The following is a 21,476-nucleotide window of genomic DNA, read 5'->3' on the forward strand; positions in this document are numbered from 1 at the left end:
CTCTCAGGCACAGGTTGCTTGTCCTAATGAATTTCAGTTAGCAACCCCAGTCCCGAACAGACACCCACACAGACGTGTGTAAAGAGGCTCAGCTGAGCATGAAGGCCATTAATCCTGTTCCGACACCCACTAACCCACACTTGATAGAAATTTCATACGCTGTAAATTCCGTTCAACGCCGTTGACCTTTTCAGCGTTGATGTTATTCATTTAAAAACAGCCACATCAGGCTACTTGATCTATTCAAGTGTTTCTTTTTTTTTTAACTTTTTTTTTTTCGTGTTTTTTTTTTGTCAAGTCTTCTCCGCAGGGTATCGGATATCATTCAGAGGAGTTAAAAGCGTAGAGGTGATGTGATGTGTTTGGAAAACTGAGTTGTACTGTAAAGTTTCCGGGCAGTTCTCGCTTTTAATTCGAAGAGGCGGATTGGCTTTTGTGAAGTTATCTGTCTTAATTCCGCAGGCTAATGGAGGGCAAAGCCATTAGCAAAATAAAGGAAAGAGTGCCGCCTCTTATTATTGTCCTAGTTTATTTTGTTGATATATTCTCTGTACGACTGACCTTCAGGATTCCTCACTAAATTTAACTGTATCACACAAACAATGGAGGCCAACGAGGGTACAAAAGCAGTGGAAAGGTGCCTTGCGTGAAAGTTTATTCGACTTGTGGCTCATTTCTGTCACATGGATTAGTTGCTGTGAACTTCTGAACTGGCATGTGCTTTTGTCTCAATGCCAAACAGTCTAGGATGAAAGACAGCAGTATCACACATTATAATAAATGTTGGGATGAGCCTTTTGTTCCAGTAATTACACAATCGGCTTCTTTGTCTAGCCGCCGAGCTTAGCCTGTCTCCGTCTGCGTGTTTAGGGATTTTTTTTGGAACAGCCTTCAGAAGAGCGTCGCTCTGAAGGAATCCGAAACCTAAGCATATGCATTATTCAACACCGATAGCAGGCCACAAAGAAGGAAAGGGGCGAATCAATCAATCCGAGCTTGACTTAAAGTCGTAAAAGTGTGGCAGACTGAAAAAAAGAGCATCGCAGTGAATTGTTTAACCGAATAATGTGTCATGTAAGTCTCTGCACTTTGAAAAGTAGAATATCGCACTAATCGATATTAATGTTCAAGAGAACGACAGATGTTTCAGCTGCTTTTATGGAATAATGTTCATTTTACTCTTGATGAGGATTTGTTTTTGCTTTTCTTACTCGTGTCCTTCGTTTCAGTCAAGGCTGTAATATTTTATAGGGACCGATGCCTATATAGAAAGAAATCGTAACAATAATGTTACTGGATTGTAATCAAATATGAATTAATGTAGCAAACTATAAGATGTGTTATTCATTACTAAGACTTTAAATAAGCTTAGTTTTCATTTCAGTTTGTAAATATCATAAAATGTCAAACTAAGTCCTATAGTTTTATTCGGAATGTTATAATCCCCATTTCTCAGTAATCTAATGATATTTCAATGTAAACATTTTTTTATTTCATAAGGGTCTAAATTGCTTGAAACTGCTTAGTGCTGTATTAGTGAAGCATTAACCTTAAAGCATTACAGCTAAAATATCAAAAGGTTAAGATTTTAATTAGATTTTAATTATAGATTTTCAATTTTTTTTTTTATTCTAGACCTTACATACATAAATGCTGCAGTTTATTTAAATAACGCAATTTTTAATGTCAAAAACTCAATATGTGATTTAAGGAAATTCATTAAATAAAAGTATTGCTTTTATGAACCAGGATTCGCTTTTAAAGCCTGACGGAAGTTGGTCAACTCTTAAAGTTTAAAACCTGCATTCTATGGTTTCCAAAGATTGCTGCAGTGAGAAATGAAACCCAGAGAGGAGTTTATAGTCAGGAGCAAGACTGGATCTCTGGTTCTGCAGGGAGTTGTTGTTATTACTGACACTATGATGACACAAATGGCTCGCAAGTCAAACATCATCACATCCCTGTGTCCTTGTTGAACATCCCAATCCAGATGTAGCTCCCTTGGTTGTTATAATAATCTCCACTCTTCCGGGAAGGCTTTCCGCTAGATTCTGGTGTGTAACTGTGAGGATTTGTGTTCATTCACCCACAAGAGCATCATTAAGGTCAGGTACTGATGTGTAGTGAGGAGGGCTGGAGTGGAGTCAACATTCCAGTTAAACGGTGTTCAAACGGTGTTCGGTGACAAACCATGTCCTCATGGAGCTCGATTAGTGTACAGATGCATTGTCATGATGGAAAAGATTAGTTCCAGTGAAGGGAAATTGTGATGCTACGGCTTACAGTGACACCATCATTATTTTCCCAATTTGCAGCAACAGTTTCCAGAAAGCGTTGGCCATATATTTATATAAAGAATGCAACAATTAATAAACACTTTTGCTTTTTTTTTTCATTATGATGCACTGTGCAATTCATCAACCTCCCTCCCTCTCTCTCTCTCTCTCTCTCTCTCTCTCTCTCTCTCTCTCTCTCTCTCTCTCTCTCTCTCTCTTATTCTCCACTGCTCTCTTGCTATGACAAATTCTCTCTCTCTCTCTCTCTCTCTCTCTCTCTCTCTCTCTCTCTCTCTCTCTCTCTTTTATCCTCCACTGCTCTCTTGCTATGACATAAACTCTCTCTCTCTCTCTCTCTCTCTCTCTCTCTCTCTCTCTCTCCCTCTCTCTCTCTCTCGGTTATGTATTTAAGTCTATAAAATTTAAATTTGAAGTTAAGAGATATTTAACACCTCCTGAACAAGTTCCCATCAGTTTAATAATTAAACAGTCTACATGATATGACTGAGCAAAGAGCAGATTCCTGGTCCATCTTCCATCTTCCATAATCCAGATTTTCGCTCTCTGTTCTTCTGTGTGTTCATTGGCTAGATATTGACCCCAATACTGTTGTTATGTTACACTGTGTTCTGTGCAGCCAAATTGCAGTCTGGTTTTCTATACACAAGAATCTCTCAATGTCAACAAGGCCTTTCTTCACCCTTGTGTAAAACCCAGCCACTACTGGCTGAAACAAGGAGCGTTAGCAAACTGTAAACCGGATAGCGCTTTTTCGATATGTGAGCTCCGACAATCCGCTTATCCCTGCAGTGGAGGGCAGAGGAAGAGCAGCGGAGGCTTGTAGGCTCGCCTCTGGGAGCAGAAAATCCCACACAGATGTACTTTTCAGTTTGGTTTTTATTAGTTGGGCTAAGCTTCCACACTATGCCCAGCAGCCCAAGATACTGTGTCGAGTAATTTATCATGACAGCCTGCCCTTCACTAAAAAAAAAACACTGCTGGTGCTCTCCCACTGTGCATGAGTCACTTAATACAGGAATACAGGTTACTGTAGCATGTTCATTAAAGCAAACACACTTCTTTGGCACATATGTTTTGATGTTTTGTCATTTTTGTCATACACGGTATATTTCCACCAAGACTTGCCACGCAGGTGTAACTCTGTCTGCATGTGTGTGTGTGTGTGTGTGTGTGTGTGTGTGTGTGTGTGTGTGTGTGTGTGTGTGTGTGTGTGTGTGTGTGTGTGTGTGTGTTTTTGCAGAAGGCTGATCTCGCCGTGGCTGGCCTGACCATCACAGCTGAGAGAGAGAAGGTCATTGATTTCTCCAAGCCCTTTATGACACTGGGGATTAGTATCATGTACCGAGTGCATTTGGTAAGGACACTATGATGCCTCTGCCCATACCACCACACGTCCCACACTACACACCACATTAGTCAGTGTGCTGCAAAGGAGAGAAGCACTTTGGCTTGTCTAGCTGATGAAAGATTTCACCTGCTAATGCCCTGCATACGGCAAGATTCGGTAATAAATGTAAAAGTTCAGAGAGACTACACTACACTTTTCTTGATCATCAGGACGTCCTGCATGCTAATGCACCACGGTACCGCAGTGCAGGATACACACACTCACACACACACAAATATACACACACAGCATCATTCGGTTTTCTAAAGAGAAGGAGGTAAAGAGCGAAGATGACGAGGGTGATTCATATAGACAGGCAGTGTGTAAAAGAGAAAGAGTGATTGAGGACAACTGGAAAAGACAGAGATAGAGCAAGGGAGTCAAGCAAAGAGAAGCAAACCGAGGCACTGAAAGATGCACAGAGATGACAGACCTTACATGTCATGTGGCTCTAACGCAAATAAATAAGGGGGAGATGAAGAGATTAAAGTAGCTCTCACACACTTTAGAGTGATTCGGTGACTCAGTCTCTCTTCAGCATCTTCCGCTTCTCTTTGGCCTTTAGAAAATCTCTCTGGCTTATCCAACTCTGGAGCTCCATTCCAATCCGTGAACGTCATGCTGCATGTGCCCTTATTTAGATCTAATCCAATCGTTATTGATCTCGCGTCCCACGATTCTTACACAGAACCCCTTTTTTCTCCTATTCTGAGCTTCAAATGAAATTTTGCAGGTGATCAATGAGGGTGCAAAATGAAATCCAATGCAGCTTGAATTACACGCTGAGGAACGCTGCTTCGTCAACCCCGGCGTGCAGTGTGCCGTGTTATAGTGCGGGCAGAATGGAGGCTGTTGAATGAGCTGTATGTAGGAGTCACTGCTCTAAAGCTGCCTGTAGATAATAAGCATTTTGCACAAGGCTGCGTTTGCAGTATAAATGATGAGCGCTTGCTGCTTTGCTAACCACAAGCATGGAGCACCACCGGAAATGTACTGTATATTAACAGCTGGTTTGGAAAACCCACACCATAATGTATCTCATTTATATGCAATACTCTCTCAGATTGTACCTCAGGTTAATTAAAACTAAGAACGGCCTTGTCCTTGTAGCCTATCGTTGCAATTTAGTACAGATCTAGAGGTAACAGAATATAGTTTTGTCATCTGGTGTATTAGGAGACGCGTAATGATGACGAGAATTGTTTGTACGTTTGTCAGAGCACAAAAACCAAGCAAGCCTTCTAACAGTATTGGGTTCTCACAACCTTCTGGTCTGAATCGCTCTTTAACAGCAGCTCTGACAGTCTCACCAGCTGGTTCTATTATACCACTCGTTTTAATTTCACTTTTAAAGCTCATTCACAGGGACTTTTATTAATGACAAAACAGTGTAATCAAAGCTTTCAGAAGCTTTCTAGATGGAAAAGTTGCTTTCATATGTTATGGTGTCAGGTCTTTGCAAGAGTCGATTTATATCCCTCCCACACACACACACACACACACACACACACACACACACACACACACACACACACACACACACACAAAGGCCACATTACAAAGTAAGCCATTCAGTTTGTTCCCTGGGGGCCTGGGTTTTGTTGTTGTTGTTGTTGTTGTTTTCTTTTTTGCATGTATGCAAAACAGGTGGATAACATTTAAGCATCATAAGCAGCATGAGCAGGAGATTGGCTAAATAGCTGGATTCATGTGTCCCACTGTGATGTAAAATAAATAACGAAGACATTAATATTAGCCACTGCTACGGTGTAAACTCTGAACATGAAGCCACACCTCCTGACCAATCAGAACCGAGGATCCAACAGCGCTGTGATATAAACACTAATAACATTCTCTCTAAGCTGTAGTAGCAAAAAACCTCAGCGATGTCTGCTGTCTCTGCAATGCCATGCAGAAACAACGTCATAGCCAGAACAATCTGTACACATCTTGTATCCTTGTGTTCTGTTCATGGATTAGCATCAGAATATCCCACATTTATCCCACGGATTATAGTATAATGGAGTACAACTGCTACACGTGTTATAGTAAATACACAATATAGCTCAACTTTATCAATGAAATCTTTGCTTTCATTTTTTTACTGCAAAAACAAACAATTAAGCCTTTCATTTTCGCATGCTGCCACTAGGTCAATGTAAACTGAACTTTTGGAATCTGATTATCCTAAGCAGAATTATTAAAAATAAATTGTGCAATTAAAATGCAGAAATGTGACCTGATCAGTGCAGGCAGGTTAATTCTCCTGCCCCTGTTGCTGCTTGTTAGGGGTAGAGAGAAGTCTCGCAGGAAACACAGGGTGTTGGTGAATAAACAAATGACTAATTAGCACAATGTGCTAATGACAGACTTGCACATGGAGCCATGGTAGAATCCTGTGTTGTATAAAGTACTAGAAAGCAATACTTGAGTAAAAGTACAAATATCGTACTAGAAAAAGACTTCGGTAGAAGTGAAAGTTAACTTTTAGAATATTACTCAAGTAAAAGTCTTAAAGTATCTGATATTTACTGTACTTAAGTATCAAAAGTCATTTTATGATACTTAATGTACTTAAGTATTTGAAGTAAAAGTAAAAAGTAAAATTTTAGTGATTTTCAGTAGGAATAAGAGCAGGGGCAGTTCTAGGGTTTCATCTTTAGGGGTTTTAGCCCTCAGTGAGAATTTAAAACAAGAAGAGTTTTATATTATATATTACATGACTACATTTAATTATAGTATTATTATAGTTTTATTATTATAGTATTATTAAATGGCAAAAGTGGACACCAAAATGTTATGTATGATGTAATGATGCATTCATGTATGTGTGCCTTCTCTACTAACTGTGTGTCCAATGAATGCACTCATTAATAAAAAATATTCACAAGACAAAGACCAAATCAATAAATGTTATTTTTATTTAGTATTTAATGGATTGTTTGCATTAATATTTTGTTTGTGCTACAACTCTGGTAATAAGAATAGTGACATTTCACTGCTTTTGGTTGCCGTCTTTGCGGCTTTCCGCAGATTAACGTTATAGATAAACGCCTCCAGCTCTGACTGCGCGTGCACGCTGCGCGTACCTGTGCTTCTCCGTAGAGCGTGCGGTCGTGCGTAATGCAATCTAGGAGCAGTGACTCGCCAAACCTCCCTTATTACATTTCTTCTGATTTTATTTTGTAGTAACGAGTAACTAAGATGCTTATTGGAAATATAACGGAGTAAAAGTATATATTTTATCTAGGAAATGTAGTGGAGTAAAAGTGAAAGTTGACATAAATTTAAATAGCGAAGTAAAGTACAGGTACGTGACATTTCTACTTAAGTACAGTAACGAAGTATTTGTACTCCGTTACATTACAACACTGGTAGAATCAGGGAACTGTTCCTGAAGGACGTGATACATGATGGATAGTGATACGTGTGTGTGTGTGTGTGTGTGTGTGTGTGTGTGTGTGTGTGTGTGTGTGTGTGTGTGTGTGTGTGTGTGTGTGTGTGTGTGTGTGTGTGTGTGTGTGTGTGTGTGTGTGTGAAAGAGAAAGAGAGTGAGAGAGAGAGAGAGAGAGCGAGAGAGAGAGATAAAAATCGAGAGATATCCTGACTCCTACTGCACAGAGTAGGTGAGCATTTGTTCATGTTTGCTTTACCACATAAGAAACAAGATTTAGGCTTTGACCTTGTTGTCATTTAATAAAACAGTGTTGGCGATATATATTATCTCCTAAGCCACCTACAGCATTTGGGGCGTCAGCGCCTTGTATGAGATCGTGATAGGAGGCTTTCTGATGTTAACCACACATTCCTTCATCATCGTCTTCTCCGCCTCACACAGTCACACAGCTGATACCGGTGCAGGCGTTTATTTTGACACCCGACGGCAGAAGACATTTTCTGGCATGTGACACAGAGACTACTCAGGTTTGCACCTGAGACACCTGAGGACGGAGGAAAACATGCTAGCAATCTTTAGAGATTTCTGAGAGAAGAGAAGAGGTGTGAATTTGCTCATTGCTGTCGATTTATTTGTATCTTTTTTTTTCTGGTAAGAATTTGGCTAAATTTCTGCCACTATCATTGTCAGATACAGAGCTCAGCGTTCGAGCGCCGTTGAGAGCCGAGTACTCGGCGCGTCACCCACAAACACGAGGATCACAACACCCGCAAATGAGCAGCACATCTCTCCTCTCTGCTCTTGTTTTTCTTTCCTTCATTCGGTCTTTTCACCACTCATTCCAGCTGGCTCCTTAGGCCTCGGTGCTGCTGCGCTGTGTTGATTGTGCCTTTGTGTAAACTAAAACCCGAGTTTAACGCAAAGGGCTGTAAACAAAGCGTTTTCTTTTTTTTCCTGCTCGCAGCAGATTGCCGCTCGCTGTGCTGAACTTCAGTCAACAGACATATGCAAGATCCCTCGGCGCTGCACAAGAATACGATTATTGTGCCAGCATAAAAGTGCACGCTGGCACGTTACACTGCCTTTAGTTCGTTTCTCTGTGCCTTAACTTAGCTATTTACTCCGCGCTGCAGCCGAGAGTGATCGACAACCATGACGGCGCTTGAGGATGTATACTGTACACAAAAATGCACGTACTGTAGGCATAAAGCATGATTACCGTTCTCCCTGTCTCGAGCTCGATACTTGTATCACTCAATTATACTAATATGAGAAGCGTTTAATTGTTCCACCCTCTGTCCCTGCTCCTTACATAGATATATATCGTTTTCATGCTCGAGGATCTAGAAATTTCCAAACGACTGCTAATTATATCGCAGGCTGAACGGGTCATGTTTACACTTTGTTTTAAAGCGCCTGTGCTATTTCCATTGCCAAGGTGTCTATATAAATTAGACTGCGGTTACTGACATTAACTGCCTTGCTGGTAAGACACCGTTAAGTCGTTGTCGCCTGTATGTTCACCCGACAACCAGATTGGTTCAGACTATTGTGCAGAAACACTCTTCTTTTTTGTTTAAACCGTTTAATTGGCTTTCACTTGCACACAAAATGTGTTTTTTTTTTTTAGCCAAGGGAGAGAAAATAATAATAGTAATAGCAACTTTGTCGTTTGCATGGTAATAGTTTGTGGAACTTTGTGCCTTAAGACGTCATGTCCTAAAAAGATAATAGATGAAGCTGAGTGCAAGTGAAGAATTTGCATTTCAAGTGAAAAAAGGATGACAAAAAAAAATAAAAAACACACTGGGATATTAACAATAGCTAGACTAAATATGGTGTCTAATCTACAAACAGAACAATGAACAGGGGAAATGTGAAACAGAAGTTCAAAATACATGCTCATGGTTGCCTTCTAGTGGTCTGGAGGGGAAATGTTCGATCCGTATGTTGGCACAATTTTTAGTTTACTTGCAATAATCAGTCTCTTCTTTTTTTTTCTTTTTTTTTCCACTGTCGCAGAAATGAACACAAAATAAAGTATTTTCAAAATTCATTTTCAAAAAGTTCCATGTTTTGTTCCCCCTTTTTATTATTAGAGGATTGTGCACCATGTGCTTATGTTTATCTGTGATTCAGATTACAGTTTGTTTTCATGTTAAAGTTTTGATTTCCTTGTCTAGAGTAGCCTAGAATTTGTCTTCTAACTATTGTGTTCTGTCCCAGTCTCTGTTTGTTCTTTTTTCTTTTAGTTATTTCCTAAAATCTTCACTTGCATTCACCTTTGGATCCATTTTGTGAGTTTAAAAATCCTTTGCTTAAAGAATAATCTGCTTGAAGTTTTGTCAATTCAAGCAGTTTTGGCTGCACAAATCACATAAAATCCTCAGAAATCTTGGCGGTACGGAATACTTTAATCCTTGATATGGAGGCTGCTGAAACCTTTCACATGATTATTTGTTTTATTTTCTTTTTTGTTTGTTTGTTTGTTTGTTTTATTCTTTTTACACCCATTTTCCCACATGCATTTGCCACATTTTGTAGTCATATCTGTACCTGCCCTGTGGGGACACTTCCTGCTTTCAGCCTTTTTAAAATGCAGTGTGTCCTTGACTCATTCTTGTATGTCCTTTACTTACCATATGTATGTATATAATTTGGCTATACTACAGTAGGTGTAATACCACATTTTAGGTCCTGCCCAGATGCACAGCTTTAATTGGAGAGAGAAAAACGGAAAAGCCGATGCTTGGACAGTGCACAGACAGACCGCTACTTTATATGATGATTTGGAGAATCCCAAAGGGGCTGACTTTCGAAACCAACTGCCAATCACTACAACTCTAATGAACATGACTGACATCTCAAACTTAAATACATCAGCACCAGTCAAACTCGTCAAGGGCGCAGAGCTTCAGAACAGTTTTATACTTTGCTGTTTAATCTTTATAAATGTATCGAAAGTGTTTAAGTTAGAAAGTTTAAGTTCTAAAGTTGTTTGCGTTTGTAGATTTTTGTCATTGATTATTTGTAGGTATAGCTAGCTAGCTGTCAATCCAATGGTCGAAAGTTTGATTTTGACATTGGTGGGGACATCATTTATTTGACATTGGTGGGGACATCATTTATTTGACATTGGTGGGGACAACATTCCCCGTATTTTGTGCAGAAAACTGTTGTTATAAGAATACTTTCTTCCTCACATACCGGTAGCCTGCATAATCACGTTGCATATTGCTTCATACAACGGAATATAGCTGCAGCCGAACTCAACACATTAGCGAGAAAGACACAGCCAATCAAACAGCGACGTGGGCTAGAGAGGCTGACTCAAAAAAGGCAAAGGCCAATCATTTTAGAGAGTTGAGTTACATAGGCGGGATCCATTGCAGCGGGTAAATCTGATAACCGTTTGTGTTCCACTAGTAGCGCTATTTTTTACAGAACGCTGTTGTAAAATATTTTCATCTTATTTAATGATTCCTGGATAAATGTTAAATGAAATAAGTAAAAAAGCACAAGACACAGACGGATATCAGTGGTTATGGATAAATATATATAGGCTTGGTCGAATTATTGCTAGGGACAATTGAGTGTTTCCTGGATATTGGTAGGGACATGTCCCTACCGTCCCTACCCAAATCGACGCCCTTGTGTCAATCCCTTTTTCTGAGAAATATACTGTAGCTACCTAGTTAGCAGCTTAGCCCTATATTAGCGACACAGTGTCTCACTGTGAATGATTAATTCAAACGGAGACCTGTCTAACAAACAGAAGAGATCAACCAGAATATATAGATTTACAGATATATACAGTACATATATACATTACTAATAGACACTGTGATAGGAGCACACCTAGAAAAAAACATCATGTTATTAACATTTCTCTGAGCATTCAGTGGAACACTATAGCAGCTATTGTGACTAGTACAATGTTGTAACACAGAATGGATGTACGACATGGACATAATCTGTTATAACAGCTCATGAGAGCATCTCTACTTTTTTGTTATTTAAAAAAAAAAATCATTTTCATGTTTGAGAAGAAAAAGTATTCGATAAAGAGCACTCTGAGAAACAGCACAGAACTCTGTTCTAATCCTTTTTGTCTATTTTAGGGAAGAAGACCGGGGTATTTTTCCTTCCTGGATCCCTTCTCTCCAGGGGTCTGGCTCTTCATGCTGTTGGCATATCTAGCAGTTAGCTGTGTGCTTTTTCTGGTAGCCAGGTAAATACCCTGCTCCACACTGAGCCATGTAGAGGATCTGATATTTCCCATTGAAAAATGAAAACTGTTATGAGGTTTTATTAAGGTTTCATATTAGATGAAATTGTGTGGAAATTCCTTCTTGGCTGCATGTTTTATCAGCTAAAGGCAGAATAGTTGGAGGATTTTATTGGATTTCGGCCAGGCAGAGTTGGATTGCGACTTAATTTGTGGCCCACACGCTCACGTACATAACTATATTAAATACACCTACACCCACACGTTAAGGTGTGTGTGTGTCACTTAATGCAAATAAAATTCCTATGTTTTTACTGTAATGCAAATAGCAGCAGTGTAGCTGTTGTGTCACTTCGAGAGTCTCAGAGGCGTACTCCTCTCAGCAGCACACATTCTCAGAAGGTCATTATTTCACCATCGATCTTAAGCAAGCATGTGTACTTCACACTCCTCCACTGGGGCTTAAAAAACAGGTTGCCAAACCACCAGGGACCATAAGTGACTTCATGCTTTTTCAACTGTTAAAGTTCCTGTTCCTGACTTTTTTTTCCTGTCCTCTCTATATCGCTTTCTCTTGGAGTTCAGGTTGACCCCCTACGAATGGTACAATCCACACCCCTGCCTGAAGGGACGCTGTAGTCTCCTCATTAATCAGTACTCCTTGGGGAACAGTTTCTGGTTCCCAGTAGGGGGGTTTATGCAGCAAGGTTCTACCATTGCTCCACGAGCTCTCTCTACACGTTGTGTCAGCGGAGTATGGTGAGAACACACCCACACACTCACTCTCTCCTTCTCACACATACTTTTTACTGTAGCTATCTCTCCTAACCCTAGATGAAAGCAATACATCCATTCATTTATGCCGACTAGTTTGTTCAGCTATCGTTTTTTTTGTCCTGACCTTTTCAACCTCTGTACATTAGGGTCAGTAAAGAATAAAAGGAAGCTCAGGGTATTTAATGGTGCATAGGGTATATTTAGCCGGGATATTTTTGGATAGTGCTTTTGATGTCAGATAAATAGCATTGCTGTAGTCTTTTCTCTTATGTCCACTTTTCTGTGTTTTGATGTACAGGTGGGCCTTCACCCTTATCATCATCTCTTCCTACACGGCAAACCTGGCTGCCTTCCTCACCGTCCAGAGGATGGACGTTCCCATCGAGTCTGTGGACGACTTGGCAGATCAGACAGCCATCGAATACGGCACCATGCACGGTGGATCCACCATGACCTTCTTCCAGGTAATTTGTCCTCCAAGGACAGAAGACGCTAAGGCGAAACCCATGCCAGAATCAATGGCGTGTCAGCAGCCTTGTCAGACATGTCAGCGCTGCTCATACCTGCTCGGGCGCTGTCTGCTTACTGGCTTAGTGTCAACGCCATTCAACAGCTTTCTCCCTAGAGAAGACACGCTCATCCTCTTAATGTGATGTTTACTGAAGCTGTGTTGCTTTTTCCTGCTTTTTTTTCCAGCTTTATCACACACACTCCAGACTGTCTGTCTGCTTTCAGGTGCTTGATTAGTTTCATCTATCATACCAAGATACCTGCTTAAGTCTACATGCTGCACTGAATACACAAGCTTGTACCATATTTCTTCTAAATGGGATGAATGCAAGCACATCAGAAATTGATCTTTCTCATTTCCTGTTCAGAACTCGCGTTACCAGACATACCAACGCATGTGGAACTTCATGCACTCCAAACAGCCCAGCGTATTTGTGAAGAGCACGGAGGAGGGTATCGCCCGGGTACTGAACTCCAATTACGCGTACCTACTAGAGAGCACCATGAACGAGTACTACCGCCAGCGCAACTGCAACCTCACGCAGATTGGAGGCCTGCTGGACACCAAGGGCTATGGCATTGGGATGCCTCTGGGTGAGGATCACAACAATAATGATCTTCTGCTTTATAGTATAGACAGCTTCAGAATTATCAGCACCCCTGATAAAAAATGAACCACAAATGAAATGACACCCATTAATAAATGACATCTTGCAAAACATGTAGATAAAGATAAAAAAAAATAAAGATAATGTTTCATAAATTTGGACTTTTAAAGTATTTTGTACTTTGTGGCAGAAAAAAATATGATATTGATAAATGGTGGAGATTAGGAATAATAACAACATTAGACCTCTTTCTGTAGTATTTACCAAGATTGAAAAGCACGTGTAGGAGGATAGTGGAAAATTCTTCCATGCAGTCCTCTTAAGATCAAGGGTTTTCAGTAAAGCTCAAGTCTAGATCCATGCTTTTGTGTTCACTGGACAGCAGCTTAGCATGTTTGCCTCTAGGGTTGGAGGTCCGATTCTCGCCTGCACCCTGTGTGTGTGGAGTTTGCATCTTCTTTGAGGTTTTCCTTCTGGTACTCTGGTGACCCCAAAAAAAAGAAGCATCCTGTGCTCACAATTTCACAAATTCAAGTGGTTTTCTAAAAAAATAAAAATAAAGCACAGAATCTTTGAAAGTTACCAATAACGTTAGAGTTAATTGTACTTAATATTGATAACAAGCAGTATTGTCGTTTAAGAAGAACTGATTATGAAAATGGACTCAGCCGGGTCAGTTTGAGGTGTGTTTGTTAATGAACCCACTTGTGTATTTGTATAGGCTCGGTGTACCGAGATGAGTTTGACCTGGCCATCCTCAGACTACAGGAAGAGAACCGGTTGGAAATCCTGAAAAGGAAATGGTGGGACGGTGGGAAGTGCCCAAAAGAGGAGGACCATCGAGCCAAAGGTGGTGAAGTGCTGAAGTTCTGTGAAGGCCTGGCTGCAAAACTATTGTAACTATGTATCTTAGGGTTTGCGTGAATAATTCTTATTAGACTTTGTGTGTGTGTGTGTGTGTGTGTGTGTGTGTGTGTGTGTGTGTGTGTGTGTGTGTGTGTGTGTGTGTGTGTTTCTTGGGTAGGACTTGGCATGGAGAATATTGGTGGGATCTTTGTAGTCTTGGTGTGTGGCCTCTTAATTGCTATCTTCATGGCAGTGTTGGAGTTTGTATGGATGATGCGTCACACTCCAGGAACAGAGGTGAGAGAGGGCTATTTTACCTGCCTCTGCTTTGTGTCCTTCTCCCCGGCCACGCGCCTATCTTCCTGAGCCCCTTCCCTCTGTCCTGAACCCTGTCCAGCCCTCCACCTTACAGCACACACACCACAGAGCCTACCTCACACAGGTGCTTTCTCTCCACTGGCAATTTTTCTGACTCCACAGGTCGCTCTCGAGAGCTATTTTCTCTCTAGTTTCTATTTCTGGCATGAATACCCATAAGTGTATAATTCTACTCTATTTTTTCATACGTATCATGTATTTTAATGAACACACTGTGACTGTGTTACAAACACACATTTTTCGATAAATAAAATCTCCCATTTCTTTTTGTAGAACCCCACGATGTGATTTGTGTGTAGAGAGTCGTCTGTGCTCATAAGAGTCTGAAGAAATGTTTTTAGAGGGTTTTTTTTTTTAAAAAAAGGGTAAGAAGAATATTATGCAAATGTAGTGTTGTTTCCTTGAGCATGAGCAAATGTGTCGAAGGAGCGTAAATCTCCAAGCGCCCAGCAGTCCCACATCATGGAGCCATCTGTCTGCTGCGTCGGAACAAAGTGAGTTGGTGTGGGAGTTGATTAACTTCTGTTAAGCGTTCAGCTTTGATTTTTTTTGTCTTTTCTTTCTGATTCTGTCATTCAAACTTGAAATCCTCACACTCGGGTTTCTCTAAGCCGTAACTAAGCGGCAGATGTCGTAGGCTTTCAGTTCATTTATATTGTTAAAATTAGCCGTAACCCGCAGTGTACACTCTGTGTAAAAGAACCAGAACAAGGGAAATTTCATTTAACTGAGGTGATCTTGAACACTTGCAATTTCTTTGAATATAAGAAATATAAGTTTTTCAGCCCCTTTGTTTTTATTTTCTAAACCTCCATTGCATACAGTAGATAACGTTGCACTTACACGTGTGAGCAAAAAAAGGTACAAGTCTATACAAAGGTATGTTTAAAAGCACGAACATGATAAAACAGAGGAGAATGCATGTGCAGGTGGGCAGTTTATTAGGAACAGTTGACAAATCCAAACCGCAAGGCAACATCAAAAAACAGTTACAGATCTGGTGAACAGTGTATCAGAGAGCATGCAAGATCCGAGACAGCGAGTGAGTCGAGCTTGGTTTGGTAATTGACAGGAAACAAGGACGATTTATAAACAATTTGCAGAGATCACAAGACACACGGGGGTTTAAATAGACAAATTATTTTAGATACTATTTTATTTTAAAGAGACAGGACATGAACTAAAGTACTGAGTGGCTTGACAAGGCAGAGATTCGGGAAAATATGGAAAGTTTACTTTAAAAATGATTTTATTATAAAAGAAAAAGAAGTTGCCATTGTCTAGAACGATTTCTGAGAAAATGGCAGTCATGAGAAGTGTGACAGAGCTTCCTAAAGCTATCAGAGACGAGAAACTAAGTGGAGAAACAAAAGATAAAACTATGGTTAAAAACATCTCTCCCTGATACAACTGCAGCTAGAAAGTTCATGGAACCACAACTAATTGTCCTCAGAAATATAAGAAATATACAGATGGAAGATTTCACCAGACACTCTCAAACGAATGCTCAGGAAGGTGAGAGAGAAGCCAGCAGTCACGTAAAATCAGTTGCAGGACGACCTGAAAGCAGCTGAAAGTTATGAACTGAATTAGTGAACTGTATATTAATCATCTTACCCCACGCTGAACACTATCTTTGCTAAACACAATGACCCAGTAGTGTGGTGTTACTGTTACAGATAAAAATTTCGGTTATAAAGTTTTCCGAGTGTTCAGATGTGACATGAGATCAAATATTTCTGGCTATACACTGTGTTTCCCAACGTGTCCTAAATGATGTACCACACACTATATACACTTACACTACAGTACGCTCTATGTACACTACTTTCTAGTGTACGAAGTTTAGAAAGCATGTATCGTCTCAAATGTGTCGATAAACGATGTCACATTTACACGAAGTATCAAAAACTAAATCACACAATGTAGATTTTTTTTTATCTGTTCACTGACTTTACAAAATCGATTTATCAGACCTTTTTGATCAGTATAAACAGATTTTTTTTATAGTTTCAGTTATTTTATAGCTTATAGTTTTTTATCTCTGTTGGATAAACTTAGACAGAATTTTAGTGCTTGAAGATAACCTTCAAATTTTAGATGCTTATGAACAAGCAACTGGAGTACAAATGGGTCTGAGAAGGCTCTGGGATTTTATGAATATATTGCACCTAGAAGGCTGTGTAAAAAAAAAAACAGAAATACTTATGAAAAACACAAATTCCGAACTCCCAACATGTCTAAATGTATATAAACTGTTAAACACGACTGTGGAATGTGACAGGAAAAAGAAATTCAATGCTGAACATGGACGAAACAAAACAGGCACAAATTCCATTTTTTTGTCCTCTGGTAGGAAAAACGTTAAAACAGTTGCAATGAATTGTGATTAAAAACGTAATCATCTTTTCTGTTGAACTTGTAGTACTGTAAATGTCACTATTTCTATAAAATTTATATTTCTATAAAAATAGACATGCAAACTATTTTTCTACATTAAATGAATACATTTCTTTAAAATTGTAATTCATTTGTAACACGCATGTAATCAGTATATAAAATGATATAGAATAGTTTATAAAAGGTAAACGCATCATTTTGGGGGACAGAGTATTTCATCATCAGCTTAAATAATAGTTATTAGGTAATTATGTAATTATTATGTATGTCTAATGGCCACATCAGACCGAGTGTTATAACATAATGTGCCTGTGCTAACAGACTGATACACAACCTAGAGGAAGCCTAGCATGGCTAAAAGTGTGTATTTGTGATGATCTACAGGCTATGCGCCGTGTTAGCAAGGACGTTTGTGTGTTTGCTCGTTCACTATTTAAAGTATGCCCGTGAGCTGGCACGCAGTGTATATTTGACTTTTCATTAGTGTTACACTGAGCAGAGAAACAATTGACTTCATCCAAGAAATGGAATCGTTACAGACTTCATGCCAGAGTGTCTCAATTACCTCACATTATCATGATGTACCATTACCCCTGGAGTGTTCAGCTAAATCTTGTGGAATCAGATACACTTTTCTTTCATATAAAAACTCTGACACTTCATTTAAAAAAAGTATTTTAAATATCAAATATCAGTCAGACACTCATGCCTTATGGTTTCCTAGTCCTTTTCTCATCAGTGTTAGCCTTAGAATCATATCCATACTTGATGACTTAGATTACTTCAGCGTTTACACAGGGAAGGTTATTCAGAAGTGGTTTCTTACACATGTTTAAATCGGTTTTCTGAAGTGTACTCCATGAGTTTCCTAGATTTTTTTTTTCTTTAGCATTGGTGTCTTGAGAGTTTCTTGTCCACCACCTTTAAACGCAAGCACTTGCTTTTAACAACAACAAATTAAGGAATATAAAACACAGAGGAAAAAAGAAAACAGCTGTATTGTCCTTTGCTCTCAAATGTAATACACAGTTATATAAAAAGTTAAAACTCAATAGTTTATGCATTAAAATACGTCTAACAGGAGTCTAGACTTGTCTATTGCCAATATATTGCTATATGAACAGTCCTAATTATAATTTGCACATTAATTACTGCACATTTGGTTTAATTTAACAAATCATACCGATCATCCTAATGGATTTCTCCGATCTCTGTGCAGGAAACACAGTTCTGTTATGTTTTGTAATTACAGTATGTGTTGTATTTATGCACTTAAATCAGTCCCTCCAGGAGTTTGTAGACATTCTGTTGCGATTCTTGATGCTTGATTGTGCTGAGTATTTTTCTAAAGATTGTGATACAGAGATTTTGTGCATTATATTTTACTTATTATTTTTTTCTTGAATTGGTAAAATTGCATGCACAGGATTCTTCTTTTAAATGAGGACATAAACACGTGGATCAAATTGTTGGTACCCTTCCATTAAAGAAAGAAAACCCTACGACATTCACTGAAATAACTTAAAAGTAACAAAAGTACTAATAGATGAATATGGACCACAGAAAACTAAGGAGTTGTCTCAGTAGTTTAGAAGGGAAATTATAGATAAGCATGTTAAAAGTAAACGCTATAAGACCATCTCCAAGCAGCTTGATGGAAGGGTAGCAACCATTTTGTCCACGTTAAAGCTGTACTCATGTTTGACACATGAATTGTAGAGGTTTGGCTGGGTTTGGAATGTGTTTTATGAAAGCATCACTTAACACACGATTCACGACCCCATTTTGTAAAATCTCAAGCTCCTCAGAATATCGGTAAGATTTCTGAGCTATATTTTGGGTTCATTTCTGTGATCACATAACTGCAAAATCCTGCAGGGAATGTTAAATGGTCTCAAATAACATTCCATAGTTTTCTATGTGTTTTTAAAAGACATTGGTGCTGGATTTCTCCTCACTTACTGTAAGCTGTTTTCAAACAATAAAAATTGCCAAAGATCAGACTCGGATGTAAGAGAGACACGGTTCTGTTTTATGCAAACTCCAGGTGTACTTTATTCTTGAGTGACTTCTGAATAGGGTTTAAATCCGTAATTAGGTCTGAAGTTTTTCCCTGTGAGTGTCTCTGAACAATAAATATGTAGAATTATCAGCACGAGAAGCATAAAAAGGGATTTGCATTCAGTTTATTAGACTTCAGCAATAAATCCACACAGTTGCCGTACTGTATATAACCAGTTACTAATCTTTGACAACTTACCTGAGGGCTTCTTTTTTTCATCTTAATAAAATGCTGTGAGGTTTGAAGGATTGCTCCTCAGGTCCTGCCATATCACCTCAGTAGGATTTAGAGATTTAGCTTGGTCATCCCAGAACTCATAATCTTTTCTTGCTAGGCTGCTCTTTAACCTCTCAGAGCCTGTCTGCAGATCCAGTCTTAAATTTATCTCTCATAACCGTATACAGGACTAAAGGTGACAAAGTAAAAGAAAAACTGTAGCTCTATTATGCTCTGTGCTGATTTGCTAACACAATTTGTGTCCATTGTGCATTTAAAGGGAAGTGATCTCTGGATATCAGTACAGTACTTAGTGCTAGTATGATTTGATATTGGTCACTTAACCGGTTTTCACACTTGCCACGTTTCTGAAACCGAGTTTGATTGTTCCTGGTGCCCACTGGTCTGGTTTCCATCATCTGACATCATTATAAATACCCACAAAAAACACGACACAATTCTTGTCACAAAATATTTTTGTATTTTGGTACATTTGGTACAAATGTAAATCTGGATTCTTATGTTGTTGTTGGTTTTTTGGCTGCTTCCTGTTCAGGGTCTCAGGGATTTGGCACAGGTTTTACACAGGATGCCATTTCTCACGCCACCCTTCTATTTTATCTAAGCTTGGCACAGGCACTAAGAGTTAACTTTTCAGTGCCTGGATTAGCTCTTTTCCTGGGAATCAAACCCTAGGCCATGGCAATGAGACCACAGCATCCTGCCACAGCATCCTGCCACCAGGAGACTTCTGCATTCTTATGAGTTTTTTTTTTAATCATTTCTCCTGTATTTTTTCTTCTTCCCAAGTCACCTCACCTCTTCTGTGTTTCACAATGTTGCCTGTTTTGGGCAAGCTAATGGCATCATCATTGGCTAAAACACAGCACAGGTCACATTATTTTCTGAACAAGTATTCAGGAAGTAAGGTAACCCAAGTAGGAACTGCATTCATGTTCACGTGAATCGCAGTACAGTTCCAGCGCAACCGAACTCACAGCATCTCATACAGTCTCGGTTTCACCATCACGGTCTGCTTCTAGTCTACATGACGGCATCTATATTACCATTGATTCATGTGAACCGTGCTCTGTTTCAGTGTCCCCATTCACAGGGCATGAGGGTTCACTAAATGGCTTGATTAGTATGAAAATGTCACATTCTGTCACAATGACCAAATTTGAATGAAATTACAAATGTATGGGAGAGTTTATAGCAATGTCTAAGACAGTGCTATTCCTCATCATCATCACCACCATCACCATTAAAAATGTACTAATTGCATCAAATCACCAGCTGAGGCATTTTTTTGTTTTGTTTTGAAAAATGGTGTTTGTCATTTCAGTACACTTTCAGAGGCTTGTAGAATTTTGGCCAAGGCACTTTTTGGAAACTGTCCTGGTGACCTTTTCCTGCAGGACCTTTCCTTTCATTTGTTATCCATCTTTATGTTTCTGAATAAATCTTGGTTGTTACAGAACAGTATGCTTTAAGATGAACTGATTTACTTCAGTGCTTCAAGGCCCAAAGCTTTACACCAAGAAAACCTTGATAAATGTTTAGAAGTCAAGATTCTGTCAAACTACCCAATGCCAGAATAAAATACCAGCCCCTACTGCTAGGAAGCTCTCAGGATCGCAGGAAGTATAAAGGGTAACGTTTTTGTTGGTGGTCCTCTGATCCCTGAACACACTTCTAGTCTTCCTGTACTGTATGCAGGGCTAACTTCAGGCAGACAGCTTTTTTAACCGAATAAGCATCCTCACGTGGATCTTTGCATAGATATTAGATTTTATTCTTTATGTTGTTGGTCTCTGTGCCACTTCTCCAGACACAGCATGCGATTCATGTCTTTTGATTTCACTTTTGCTTCTTTTATACTGTCCTATATTTACAAAACTGAGAAAAACACACTGACAAGGTTGCCATTCTTTAAGAATTACACCTCAATTGTGTGCCAGCTATCTAACGGAGAATCATGGAGCACAGTATTACTTGAGTGACCAGTATAGTAATACAGATTCATCTATACATTAATTTGTTAAATTTAATCTGTTTTATATTGTTTATCACCACATTGTTTACCCTAATCCTGCTTTAATTATGAAAGGTTCACTTTCACCTTTACTATATAATAGTATGTTTACCATTTCCATTAGTTTGCTCAGTTTCTCAAACACTGTATATGTATATGATATTTTAATTCAAGGATTCTTTTTGGAAATTACTTTTTTTAATCAAGTTTTTATTTTATTTTTCAGTGTAATTGGGACAGATAATGCTGTATAACGTATAAGGGAAACCTTAATTAAGGATGAGAGAGAGATAAACATTTAGAGAGATAAACAAACACAATAAAGCATGCAATGG

At 39.1% G+C, this 21,476-nt stretch overlaps 1 protein-coding gene across 1 annotated transcript in view; it reads left to right on the plus strand.

The window, feature by feature from the left end:
• Nucleotides 1–21,476, plus strand: part of grik4 (glutamate receptor, ionotropic, kainate 4) — a 369,932-nt gene that overhangs the window by 343,262 nt on the left and 5,194 nt on the right. Inside the window, exons 14-20 of the mRNA XM_027174034.2 lie at nucleotides 3,538–3,651; nucleotides 11,203–11,312; nucleotides 11,895–12,068; nucleotides 12,385–12,550; nucleotides 12,965–13,190; nucleotides 13,926–14,054; nucleotides 14,229–14,347. Of these exons, the coding sequence (XP_027029835.1) occupies nucleotides 3,538–3,651; nucleotides 11,203–11,312; nucleotides 11,895–12,068; nucleotides 12,385–12,550; nucleotides 12,965–13,190; nucleotides 13,926–14,054; nucleotides 14,229–14,347 (1,038 nt within the window). The remainder of the gene's footprint in view (nucleotides 1–3,537; nucleotides 3,652–11,202; nucleotides 11,313–11,894; nucleotides 12,069–12,384; nucleotides 12,551–12,964; nucleotides 13,191–13,925; nucleotides 14,055–14,228; nucleotides 14,348–21,476) is intronic.

Source organism: Tachysurus fulvidraco, chromosome 11 (genome assembly GCF_022655615.1).
Source record: "Tachysurus fulvidraco isolate hzauxx_2018 chromosome 11, HZAU_PFXX_2.0, whole genome shotgun sequence".
Classification (NCBI taxonomy): domain Eukaryota; kingdom Metazoa; phylum Chordata; class Actinopteri; order Siluriformes; family Bagridae; genus Tachysurus; species Tachysurus fulvidraco.